Source organism: Ceratotherium simum, chromosome 37, assembly GCF_057802395.1.
Source record: "Ceratotherium simum simum isolate JZ-2026a chromosome 37, ASM5780239v1, whole genome shotgun sequence".
Taxonomy (NCBI): domain Eukaryota; kingdom Metazoa; phylum Chordata; class Mammalia; order Perissodactyla; family Rhinocerotidae; genus Ceratotherium; species Ceratotherium simum.
Genome location: NC_141936.1, coordinates 5,781,420 through 5,795,130, shown reverse-complemented (window position 1 = coordinate 5,795,130; position 13,711 = coordinate 5,781,420). Strand labels below are relative to the sequence as shown.

The following is a 13,711-nucleotide window of genomic DNA, read 5'->3' as shown; positions in this document are numbered from 1 at the left end:
CTGGATCAAATGAGATGAAAAAGTAAAATCCACCTCAAAATTATAATGAGATATACAAATGGTAGTGTTTGAATGAATGGTTATTATTTTCAAGTGATATTGGGATCTTTGCATCCTGCCGTTGAATTGATGAATGATTTTCTTTTCCTCGGAAGCGTCTGAGGATGAGCTCTGCTGGTACTCTGTGGAATAATCCAGCTGAGCCTGAAATGTGGGGCAGACGGGTTTCATTCCAGGGTCAGCCTGTTTCTCCATGTCAGCGACTTTCCATGTGTTCAGGCTATGAGGTAGCGTTTCCTAGGCTGCAGGACGCCCCACCATTTCCTTGTGTTCTTGGGGAAAGGCAAATGTGTGGATTCTTTCCTAACCCGTTGGGCAAATATCTGGCTTCCTTCTGGGCTCAAGTGTCCATGTAAATGGAGAAGCTAGGGCAGAAAGTCATTCCCCTTCTGGATATCGTGAGATTCTGAGCACTTTCTCAAGTATGCCAGTGTATATCGTTATCTTGGTCAATTTTGTGCTTCCTACATGAATTGTGTCTATTGTGTCTATAATTCCAAATTGTGTCGAAGTACCAAATCTGATTGGACCCTAGGATACTAACATTATTACCCCCTGGCACAATAGTCCCAAGTCTTACAGTGGCTTTACTTTCACACCTTTTTTTTGGTCCTCATTCTCCCTATTTAATTAATTAATTAATTAATTTTTTGTGAGGAAGATCAGCCCTGAGCTAACATCCATGCTAATCCTCCTCTTTTTGCTGAGGAAGACCAGCTCTGAGCTAACATCTATTGCCAATCCTCCTCCTTTTTTTCCCCAAAGCCCCAGTAGATAGTTGTATGTCATAGTTGCACATCCTTCTAGTTGCTGTATGTGGGACACGGCCTCAGCATGGCTGGAGAAGCGGTGCGTCGGTGCATGCCCGGGATCCGAACCCGGGCCGCTAGTAGCGGAGTGCGCACACTTAACCGCTAAGCCACCGGGCCAGCTCACCCCTATTTAATTTCTAAAGGCCATTGCTCCTTCATTACCAATCCCTGCAGCTTTTTTAAATTAAAAAAAAATTTATTTTTAAAATAATAAGCTGGGCAGGTGGGTAAGGCTCTGCCTTGAAGAGCTCTGGGATACGTCCACCATCCACCAGAGTTAGTTACACTGACATTAATATCAAAAATGTCAGTCTCTCCACCTTCCCTCTGAATAACAATGTTAGCACGGCACACCTCATTTAACAAAACATTAAAACAGTCTACTTCCTCAGATCAAGTGTATCTATTAATAATGACTTAAATTGTCTGTACTGATTTCACATTATTAAGAAATCTCATTGCCATCATGTGGAAGAACACAATATGGGGGAAAAAACACCGCACCAACTTATTTTCCTGACATTGGTACCCAGCCCCATGCAGATCATGCAAAACAACAAAGTCACTTCTGTGATGGATGCCATCTTATGCAAAGGTCAAGTGTTGCTTCCATCGATAGCCCAGGAGGGCTTTTTTGGAAGCTCAGAAACAAAGGTGCCCTTGAGTGCTGCCTCTCCACTGTGGCTGCGTGTGAAACAGAGCAACCGGATCCCCAGCATACACAGCCACCAGTAAATAGCCCTGGAAGGACATTTATAGACTCTGGGGATGGTGCTGGAAAGCATATCATTGAAGCTTTCCCTGATAAAGGTGACGAAGTTTCTTTACGACTGTCATGGGGACTTAATTACATGATAAAATTGCAACTCCTGCCTCTTGAGACAAATTGCATGTTAAGACTGATTGTTTTTTATGAATCTCACACAGGGAGCAAAATACTTCTCTCTTGAAGTTGGTGTGGTCTGATTGTGATGCCCTGTCATCCTTTATACCCCTTCTAGAAATGAGAAGTTTTCTGAGCCTGCAGTGGAGGAGGGAGGGGTCCTGGTGGACTCTCCTTGTTGCTTTCCAACTCTGCACAGAGCTAAGTGAGGCTAGTTTTGTCTGATGGATTTAAGGTTCATTTTACTTGTTTTCCTGTTGGCAAAAAATGAGAACTTTGAGCTTCCAACAGAAAGATAGGAAAAAGACATAAGAAATATAAATGACTATTAAACATATACACAATGTCCAATTTTACTAATTTAAAGTACAAGTTAAAATAACAAAAATTATTTTTGCCTATCAAGTTGTGAAATATTTTTTAAAGTTCAAGTTTTGGAAGAGTTTAGGGCAACTGATGCTCTCATAAGTTTGCAGGCAGAAGGGTCATTGTCTGTACAATTGGGAAATCTTCTATATTGAATTTACACATACAGGGCATTTTTCAGGTACTAGCAGCCTTCGGAGGCAAAGAGTTGAAATCCTTGCCTTTAAGGAGTGTTACGGTTAGTGGGCGAGACAGACAAGGTAACCATTGACTAGCAAGTGGAATGAGACCTCTGACAAATAGAGGTACAGATATGGTGAGAAAGCATCAAGTAAGACATTAGAGTGACAGGAAGTAGGGGTGGACAGGCTTTCTCCACAGGTGCTATCTGAGCAAAGTGGGAGTTGATGGACAAGGATGGCTCATGTCCCCCTGAGGTGTCTGTTTCTTCCTCTCTACCTATGGCGGGGCGGAGCGGTATCATATTTTTCTGGGCTGAGCAACAGGCAAGCGTCACCAGCCTTAGGGCTGTGTTGCATGGTGACAAGGGTGCAGTCCAGAAGGCAGGCATTCAGGAAACCAGGCAGCGATCAGGCAGCAGAGGGGGTCTGGGTAGGAAAGAAGAGGCAGACAGCAGGTCTGAGAGATCGGAGCCCAGGTGAGCGGCGAGGCCTAGACTCTTTGGTGGATGTGGAGATGTTCTGCCCAGACCCCCCTGTTAGGGAGGACTTGTCACGCCAGCTGTCAGCTCCCTCAGGATCTGTCTTAGCTGCGGAGGGCCACCTCACCCAAGAATACCCTTCCTGAGGGGCAGATCCAGTGACTGATCCAGGTGGGGGCAGAATGATCCTGTTATTTTCACCTGGTGCGGGAAAACTGTGGCACGTGTATCAGCTCCAAAGCTCCCTGGGGGCTGGCCAAGGCACTGTGGGGTCTGTGTCACAGATCAACCTTCCTCTGCCAATCTGGCTTTCTCCCCTGCCCTTCACAGGTGTTGATCCCCAGCAAATACCCTGCGAGGCAAACTGCACTCAGCGTTAGACTGTGAACCCTGAGGCTCCTGGGGCACCTGGAAGGACACGTGGGCGTGTTGTCAGAGCAGGTGAAGACAGGGGAGCAGAGACCAAAGGCCAAGAAAGGTGAAAGGGGTTTATGGTGTCACTGAGGCATGGTTTGGACATCGCCTGAGGTGAAGGACCAGGAGTTGTTTTTTTTTTGTCCCAATTTGTCACAGACTGATTCTCTTTCAAAATACAATGAAGAGTAATTACAAGAAAAAAATAAAATAGAAAAAGATGTATAATTACAAGTCCAGCAATCACTCATGTGGATGTTGTGTTAACTGTCAAATTGCTGTTAACATTTCCAAATGCTTACTGTCAATTTCCATGGCAAACACTTTGCAGCGCGACACTGCCTCCCACTGTGCTCTGAGTAGCACCATTATTGATCAGAGTTACTGGACTACAGGATGGGTAAAAGGAGCCTGAGAGAGATGGTGGGGCAAGTTAGCTCACAGCACATCTTTTAGGTCCTTGGAAACTTGCTATAAAATTGGAACTGTACACTGTTGGACAGGGGTTGCCAAACTTTTTCTGTAAAATACCGGATAGTAAATTTTTAGGTTTTGTAGGTCATATGGTCTTTGTGGCACCTACATAGCTCTGCCATTGTAACATAAAAACAGCTGTGGACAATACATAAATGAATGAGCATGGCCATGTACCAATAAAACTTTATTTATAAAAACAGGCAGCTGGCCCTCAGGCCATAGTTTGCTGACCTTCTCTGCAGGCAGTAGAAAACCATTGCAGGCTTGTGGGAAGGAGAATTACATGCACTTCCAAACATGAAACTGTTATTGCATCCTTCTCCTTGCATACCTTTCCTGCCCTTCACTCCAATGCAACGTGCTCTTTATTCTCTGGGCAAAATTGACTCAACAACAGTCAACACAGCATCCAGGAACCCAGGACCATGTTTGACCCCTTTCTTTCAGCTCTATCCTGCTTCCGGCTTGCTGAACTTCTTGAATCTGTAAATTTATGTCTTTCATCACATTTGGGAAATGTTTAGTAATTATTTCTTTAAGTATTTTTTCTGCTCCATTCTCTTTTTCTTCTCTTTCTTGAACTCTGGTTGAATCTGTTAGACCTTCTATTTCATCCCACAGTCCCCGTTCATTTTATTTTCAATCATTTTACTTTCTGTTTTTCAGACTGGATACGTTCTATTGAACTGTTTTCAAATTCACTGAAGAAATCTTCTGTCATCTTCAACCTGCTGCCCATTGTTGACTAGATCTAGACCAGTTCTAGCTTCAAGGGAGGTGGGGAAATGTATTTTTTTCCAGTTGGGCACATTGTATTGCCACAGGGACTTTATTGGTAAAGAAGGAAGGGAGAGTGGGTGTGTAGCAGCCAGCCATGTCTCCTGGCACCAGTCTCCCCACCTCTATCCTTCCTACATATGTAACAGTTTTTTGTTTTTTCCAAATTAGGTGATCTTTTTCCATTGCTGAGTGGCTCCTCACTGCCTTTCCAAATAAGTGTAAACGCCTGTGTCTAGAATTTGTGGCCTCACACAATACAGTCCCAATTTATTTGCCTGGATTTTCCTCCAGTGGCGTCCCACTTCCCTGTACAAGGGGGCGTGCCCCTGTGTGCTCCATGTTGGCTCATTCTGCTCCCTTTGCTTGGATTCCCTTCCTTTCAATATCACAGCCTGTCAAGAACATGTACATTGTTCCAGGGTCAACCCAGGAGATTTTTAGTGTTCTTCATATGCTATTTGTTCTATTGATACTTGTTATACACCTACTGTGTGCCAGGATGTGGTGACTAGGACAAACCTGGTCCCTGTTGAATATCTTGCTGAATTCGGTGTTAGAAGATGCTGGAAAGTGGGATTGGAAAGTAGAACCAGGCTATAGACAGTGTGTTTGCCATTTCTAATTAGTTCCTTCAGAGTCTTTATTTCCTAAGCATTGCACACCATTGCAGGAACCATCATCATTGGGAAAGGTAGAAAGCCTCTTCACTATTATCCTCAGTTCTTTTTGTTCTTTCAAAACTCTCCAGTGTGCTTGGGAGTGATGCTAATAGAAGTATGTCATCAGCATACATTATTTCTTTATTAGCCTGTTTCTCAATTTTGATTCTGAAAATATCCTGATTTAGTCTAATTGCAATTTCACTGTGTTCCACAGGCAATGATGGTTCATACTGGGGGGAGCTGAGACGTGACCCTGCTGGATTTTTCTTCCTGCCCATATGCTTTGAAGCCGGACCATTAGCTCTAAGGCATGCATCTCATCTCATCACAGTGCTTCAACCTGCTTCTGGGCAAAAAAGAGCCTAGGGTGTGTGTCTGGTAGGAGGCAAAGGAATATCTTCATTCTAGGTGGTCGGACACATTGTTCTGTATCTAAAGCAAGAGCTGCCGCTGGAGCCATTTTATTCCTAAATAATTTAAGATATTCAAAGATAATCTGATGTTATTGTAGGAAAGTGTATTTCTAATAAATTCCACTTGATCTGGGTGAATCAATTCAGGCAGCGCATAATTGAGTCTGTTAGCAAGGACTTTAGCAAGAATTTTGCAATCAGCGTTAATTAAGAAGATGGGACAATAATTTGTGCATAATTCCGGATCTTTTCCTGGCTTGTGAATCAAAGTAATAAGAGCAATGCTCCGGCTGGTGGTGGGATAGTGTCATTAGGTGCTGATTTATAAGTACTTAGAAAGGTTTAATTTCATTTTGCTTCGAGCAGGGTCCCCCTGCCCCCACATTCTCATCAGGGTGTGCAGCCGAGATGGCACAGTGCTTTCCACTCTATCCTTCTTTGTCATTGCTGACCTCCTGCCTCCCATTTCTGTTTTTATTCTGCAGTTGAGCACCTCACTCATTCATCCATATTTTTTCTTAACACTTTTGCTGAATTATTTGAAGTCAGGGACTCCATGCTATTGGTGTTGTGTGTGCATGTGTGTGTGTGTGTGCGTGTGTGCATGTGCGTGTAATGTCAAGTCAAAGAGTTCTAGATAGCTTCAGTGGGGAAATTTTTTCATGGATCTTCCTGCAACACGTCTCTGGGTGGGTAGGCATCAAGAGTCCTTGACTACAAGCTAAGAAACGTACCTGGTTTATATGCTGCTCCTAAGGGCTATTGACCAGTAAGAACACAGACATGAGCCTCAGTGTCTCAGTGTAAAATGCAGCCACAGGATGAACTACAGGCATCATGGAATACTGGAAAGAACATTGGATTTATACCTCCTACCAGCTATAGGACCTCAGGTGTGTAACTCAACCTCTTTGAGCCTCATTTTCCTCAACTGGAAAAGTGGGAAAGACAATAGCCCTTGGGCAATGCATACCTAAGAGAAGTCCTCACTGTGTGGGATTCTTCTCACTTTGCCTCCACTTAAGGCTGGTTCCAGTTCTCACATGCTTTGGTCTGGGGACTTCTTCTCCCTAATGATCAGAACAGGGCTGGCCCCGGACCAACCTGCTGCTTATTTGGTGCATTCGAGCTCGTAAACCAGTCTCCCAGGAGCCTGCCAGGTGATACCTTCCCTGCCCACTTGGCCGGGAGCCGGCCGTTCCTTTGATGGCGGGCCCGGTCCACACAGGCCTCTGTTCGATGCACTGCACCTGTGAAGGCAATGTGTTTTGTTAATCTCCTCCATGAACACAAGTCCTTAGGACTAGGTCTTAGAACCCTAGTTAGTGCAATTTGTAAAGCCACTGAGAGATGACCCGACCAATCCCATTTTTTTTAATTGAGGAAAATGAGGTTCAGAGAGATGGATGGACGGACACATCCATCTCTCTGTCATCTGCTCTTGACACATTCAAGAGCACACAGGTAGTGGTAGAGCCAAAGTAAGAACCCAGGTCACCTCACTCTTGGTCTCCTGCCCTTCCAATTGTGCCACATGTCTCAGAGCCACCAGCAATGCACACACTCTTGTCACTGTGTTCGAATATGAGTCCTTTAAGGCAGGAGCTGTGTGCATTTAACTGGCATTCAACTGTCCGGTTTGCCCTGGTGATGTTCCCCTCCACGCACAGGGAAGGAGTACTTGAGGCCCTAACGTCATGGCGTGCTCAGCGTCAAGCCTGCAGGGGCGCTGGTTGGATGAGAAGTCGATTTTCGCAAATGGACCCCATCTTGATGTGCGTGCACATGTCCATCACATGTTCACCCACGCTCCTTCCCCACCTATACATGCTGCTGGGTGAGATCTCTTAATAAAAACCCAATTAGCATTGCTTTAACTTGCCTCCAGATGCTTAAATACCATTACCCCAAACACAACAGACTGCCTCTAGTCCTCCATTTCAATCAAGAATTCAAGTAGCATCTTGACTTGTATATAATACATCAGCAGCAAAATCATGGAATGCTGACATCCTGAATAATAGCAATTAGTAATCAGTTGTTTCTTAAGTAGTTTGATTACGCCGGTTACCAAATTGTACAGTTGATGCATTTGGGGGCAAGAAGGGTCTTGCCACCCCTCCCCCAGCCGTCCTTTCTCCCTCCCTGTGTTCTCGGTGGTTAGTGAGCTCACAGGCATTGAAAAGAGGCAAGGGCAAATAATGCAATTGTCGCTACTATTAAACAGTAGACACTTGGCTTTAGCAGAAAGTGGAATGAAGTATTTCTTTGCAGAAAGACAAACCCCAATAGTGTCTGCGGAGAGGTGGTCTGTGTCCGCTCAGCTGGGTGCTAGCAAAGGAACTTCGCCCCCCATGCCAGGCATGGCACCCACAGATTGAGGTCCTTCTTGGGGCTAGGACCCTGTGCCAGGCTCTAGATACCAAGTGTTAGGCAAGGTCCTGGGCCTTGAGGAGGTCGTATTTGAGTTTGAAATATTCAGTGGGTATATAAAATTAGCCCAGCCAGGTCATGTGTTTCAGTAACTAATGGAGACTGGGAGCATTATGCTCTCGTGGAGGGAGGAGGTGAGGCTGCAGGGCAGAGTGGGCAGGGGAGATGATGCCTCTTGTGTGGATCTGGAAAGATGGGGTGGCCTAGGGGAGCAGAGGAGCCACTCACACGCCCCGGGATTTGGGTGTAGCCCTGGTGGAGAGGTTCCTGTTGTGATGGGGGCTCAGTCTTGTTCCACTCATCACACACACACACACACGGATCATGCCCCAGCCCCAGCGCGGCCCTCCGTGTTCCTCACAGTGGGGCAGTCCAGAGCTGGGGAGGGATCATGGTGTGTCTGACTGGGAGGGCTGAGTGCCTCTTAGTGGCTTGCTCATCCTTCCCAGCATCCTGCAGGGCATCCCAAGTCCATCCTTGCAGGAGAGCAGGTGGCTTCCTAAAGGCACAGGTGAGTTGTTTCTTTAGGGGAATCCTAATCGATGGCCATTCTCCTGCCTCCTGCCTGCCGCTGGCCATGCAGAGAGGGTACATTCTGCACTTTGTCCCATTATCTGCTGGGGCTAAAATTTTAAGTTCCTCGGACCTCTGCCTTCATCAAAGGGGCACATGTACACCTGACAGGGCTTCTCCAGAAAAAGCTGTTCACACCACTGTCTTGGCTGGTCCCTCTTTTTCTCTATGCTTTTATGGCGATGCTGACATGGATGTGTCCAAATAAGTTATGATTATTTTTTCTGCTCTATTTGGTGAGAGTAATCAGTTCATAGACCAAATAGCATGGGGATTCCACGGATAGATGCAAGGTCCTTGTGTATTCATGTTGACAAGCAGAGAGAATTGTTACCTTTCTTTTTCTTATTTTCACATATTATCATCTTTTCAAAAATTTTTTGTGAGGAAGATCGGCCCTGAGTTAACATCTGCCAATCCTCCTCTTTTTTTGCTGAGGAAGACTGGCCCTGGGCTAACATCCATACCCATCTTCCTCTACTTTATATGGGACACCGTCACAGCATGGCCTGACAAGTGGCATATTGGTGCGCGCCTGGGATCTGAACCGGGGATCCCCGGGCCACCGCAGCTGAGCGTGCGCACTCAACCGCCTGCGCCAGTGGGCCGGCCCCTCAAATTATCACCTTTTGACCAATATCTGGAATTCTGTCAACTAGAGCTGCCTTTGGGATGGAAAACTTTTCCTACTTTTCCCCCAAATGTATGACAGCATGACACTTGGCTCTTGCCCCTCCTGGCCTGGGGGACATTCCCAGCTCTGGTCCCCTTCCTGGTCCAGTCCCCTTTTCTCCTGCATCACCACTCCTCCATCTTCACATCCTCCTCCCAAGGATTTAAATTCTTTTTTTATTATTATTTTATTGAGGTCATAATGGTTTATAACGTGTAATTTCAGCTGGACATTATTATATTTCAGTTTCGTATAGACTGCATCACGCTCACCACCAATAGTCTAATTTTTATCCATCACCATGTGTGTGTGCCCCTTTACCCCTTTCGCCCTCCCCCCAACCCCCTACACCTCTGGTAACCACTAATCTGTTCTCTTTGTCCATGTGTTTGTTTATCTTCCACATATGAGTCAAATCATACCGTGTTTGTCTTTCTTTGGCTTATTTCGCTTAACATCATAACCTCAAGGTCCATCCATGTTGTTGCAAATGGGATGATTTTGTCTTTTTTATGGCTGAGTAGTTTTCCATTGTATATATATATACACACCACATCTTCTTTATGCATCCATCCATTGATGGGCACTTGGGTTGCTTCCACATCTTGGCTATTGTGAATAATGCTGCAATGAACACAGGGGTGCATAGATCTCTTTGAATTGTTGATTTCAGGTTCTTTGGATAAATACCCAGTAGTGGGTTAGCTGGGTCATATAGTATTTCTATTTTTAATTTTTTGAAAAATCTCCACACTGATTTCCATGGTGGCTGCACCAGTTTGCATTCCCACCAGCAGTGTATGAGGGTGCCCTTTTCTCCACATTCAAGGATTTAAATTCTTTACAGTGTCCATTCCCTATATGGGCTGCATTTCAAGGTATTGCCATAAGTTCTGACCACTCTTCAAACATTCTAAAGACTCCACGTGTATATTTGAATCCCAATGGCTCTTGTTCCTATCAGAGATGTTCCCCAAGGACTCACACTAACCTTGAGAAAGAGCCCATTAGCTCCCACACTCAGAAAAAAGGAACCCACACTCCATTTCAGGCTGCAACAGAGAGGGATCATGGCCTCAGAGAAGCAAAGAGATGGAGGGACCTCAACAATGAGCCAAGCCAGCATTTCCCAAAGAACATCTGCAAACCACCAATTCTCCTGGTGGTGAAACCACATCGAGCCTTTAATATGCCATTGTGCCAATCTCTGAGAGTGTGATTCACCAGGGAACTTTCCAAGCTCATCCTACCATGGACCTCTGTTTGGGAAGCACTAATTGAATCTCATGCGCTAGCTAATAATTAAAGGCACTGGCCCAGAGAGGGAAAGTGACTTCCCTGAGGTCACACAGCTTGTGGGTGGCAGAACCCAAGATTCCTTCTGGAGCATCTCACACCAAGGCCAGAGCTTCTCCAGACACCTGATAACCTACCTGCGGTGACATTAGCTGGGCTGTGAGCTCCTGGGAGGCAGTCATGTGTGTTATTGCTGTTTATATGCTCCACTCTCCATACTGCCAGGCATGCAGCAGAGGCTCCATATGTATCACAGTCACAGATCCCTCTGTTTTCTGTCTCCTTTGGTGGCGCTGTGCTCCACTCATCACCAAGACCTGCCTGTGGAGCCGCCTACGCATTTCTCATCTTCGTCATTTATCTTTGTCTACCTCGCTCTCTCTCTTTAGACCCTTGTCATCTCTCAGCGAGGTGACGGCCTTCAATCACCTCCTCACTAGACTCTCCTACACTTTCCTGTTTCCTTCAAATCCTACCTTCACATGTTAGCCAGAGCGGCAGACCAAAATTCGAGTCTGACCATGCCACACTCTTTACCCTCAGTTCAAGGCCAGCCTGCTTTCCTGCAGTAAAATCATTGATAGCAAGGTGTGCCCCAGGGTTACCTGCTTATTCCTTCAGTGTACTCTCATCCTACAATGAAGACAACCCAGAACAAACCCAAGTTCTCTCTCTCTTTTTTTTTTTTTGTGAGGAAGATCAGCCCTGAGCTAACATCCATGCCAATCCTCCCCTCCTCGCCGGGGAAGACCGGCTCTGCGCTAACATCTGTTGCCAATCCTCCTCCTTTGTTTCCCCAAAGCCCCAGTAGATAGTTGTATGTCATAGTTGCACATCCTTCTAGTTGCTGTATGTGGGACGCGGCCTCAGCATGGCCGGAGAAGCGGTGCTTCGGTGCGCGCCCGGGATCTGAACTGGGGCTGCCAGTAGCAGAGCGTGTGCACTTAACCGCTAGGCCACGGGGCCGGCCTCCAAGTTCTTAAAATACACCATCAGCAGAATTGTTCTGGCCTTTCTGAATCATGCCACTCAGTAGGGAGAGTGGCAGGTGGATATGATTTAGAATGTGGGTTCATCATGGGGGGGAATGTGATTCTCATAACATGAATTTCGTTGGTTTCAAGCATTCAAGAAAGTGGTGGGGACTGTAAAGTTTGTGCAGGGCAATTAGTAATGTGGAAAGAAATGATATTTTAGATTGGGGATTTCAAATACAGAAATCCCCACTCGCTGGGATGGGTTTGTAAAGGGGGACGTGGAGAGAGGGCACTTGCTCCAGTCAGAATCCCAGCAGAAAGCAGATGGCACGACCATAGGGCGTAACAAGGCAGGCAGGGTTCAGAGAAGCCAACGAGGAGTGGCCTCAGCCACAGTGGGAGCCCGCATCCCTGTGTCTGAGGGGCAAGCAGGGAGGTCGGAGCTGAGCCTTCAGCACAAGGACAAAACCAAATTGCAGCAGAGATCTGGCAGGGATGGGTCCCTGGAGCAAAGACCCCACCCTCCCCGCTCCTTCTAGCACCTTCCATTAGGTGCACCCAACAGGAGTCAGAGGGCACGGGGCAGGTTGATGCAGTTTGTAAGGTCAGCCTCATGGGTGGCGCAGGGCAGGGTACCCGATGGGTCTGGAGGGCAAATGCAAAACGTATATCTGAGCACTCCTGGCCAAATCACAGTTTATGAGCACAAAGTTCCCTCCCCACAGCCCAGTGCAACCTCCTGGAGAGGTGAGTGTACCAGGCGCTGTCTCAGTGAGGCCTCGTGCCTGTCTAGGCAGAGCTGAGCTCAGAACAAAGGCCTGTTGTTCTTTGGGCTCATGGGTCCTGGGCCCTCACCCTGATTGTGGCCCCAAAAATTAGGAAAACAAAGGAAGAGAAGAAGCAAGAGAGGGTTTCTCCCTAAAGTCTAATGCAGTTGGCTTAACTCCCCAGTGGAAGGCAGCCCAGGGAGTGCACCCAAACCACGAGGGAGCAGAGGGATGTTCACCCTCTTGGAAGTTGCCATCTCTGATCTCTCTCTCCAGCATGTGGAAGCTCCACTCGCTAGCACCACTGCCCCACGCATGCTCCTCTTTGGCACACTTTCTGCATGTGAGAGCATGCATTCGTGCATGTGTGTGTGCGTGTGTGCACGTACGCATGTGTGAGTATGTGTGTGCAAGTGTGTACATGTGTATGCATGCACAAGTGTGTGTGTGGGGAGGGAGTCTGTCTGGTGGGTGGGGAGAAGCCCTGAACATCCCTTAGGGGCTGAGACTAACATTGTGGAGGGCAGCTAGAAAACAGCACAGTGCAATTACAAGTAAATCGCAGGAGCCGGCCCGGTGACGTATTGGTTAGGTTCACGTGTTCCGCTTCGGCTTCCGGGGGTTCACCAGTTCAGATCCCCGGCGCGGACCCACTCACTGCTCATGAATCCATGCTGAGGTGGCGTCCCATATAGAGGAACTAGAAGGACCTACAACTGGGATATACAACTATGTCCTGGGGCTTTGGGGAGAAAAAAGAAAAACAGGAAGACTGGCAACAGATATTAGCTCAGGGATAATCTTCCTCAAAAAAAACCCCAAAAAACAACTGTGCTTGTCATACAAATTGAGTCTTACAAGAACATAAATGCAGCTCTAGAAACAATTCAAAGCCCACCTTTCCTTTAAAAAAAAAAAAGGAAAAAATTGTAAATCTCAGGTCAGGGAACATATTTTTAGCAAAAGGGATTATATATGTGTTATGTGAAGAAGCCCTACAAAATGACAAAAAAGATACAAAGAAAGGGGGAGATAATGCCCAAGGACGCGAATGGACAAGTCACATGTGAAGAGGCCCACAAAGAAAAACAAAACCCTATGGACAAGACTGAGCAGCAAAGAAAGGGCGGATGAGCAGGGGGTGGAGAAGGACCAGGGCACACTTATCAAATGGGTGATTTAAGTACAAATACTCATCACCAGCAATGCACGGCGTGTCGTGAGGCACGTGCACTCCCTGTCCTAGGGAACAGAAATCCTTGCGGAAAATAATTTGGAAGATTTTCTATCCTTATTGTAGTAATACTGCTCTTAGGAATTTATCCTAAAGATATAACTCCTAATAAGGAAAAAGCTGTATGAATGCTAATAAAGACGCTAATTGCAGCACTATTGATAGAAGTAAAAATGCAAACAAATATTCCCCTCTTGTAGGCATTTGGTTTAAGTATTTTGTGATTAATC

General features: G+C 46.3%; 1 protein-coding gene across 2 annotated transcripts in view; it reads right to left on the bottom strand.

Annotated features, from left to right (window-relative positions):
* ASB18 (ankyrin repeat and SOCS box containing 18) overlaps positions 1-13,711 on the bottom strand; it is a 70,435-nt gene that overhangs the window by 56,078 nt on the left and 646 nt on the right. The window contains exon 2 of one of the 2 annotated variants that reach the window (XM_087424522.1): positions 12,217-12,219. The exons of the other annotated variant lie outside the window; for it this stretch is intronic. Within the exon in view, the coding sequence (XP_087280648.1) occupies positions 12,217-12,219 (3 nt within the window). The remainder of the gene's footprint in view (positions 1-12,216; positions 12,220-13,711) is intronic. 2 annotated transcript variants of the gene reach the window in all.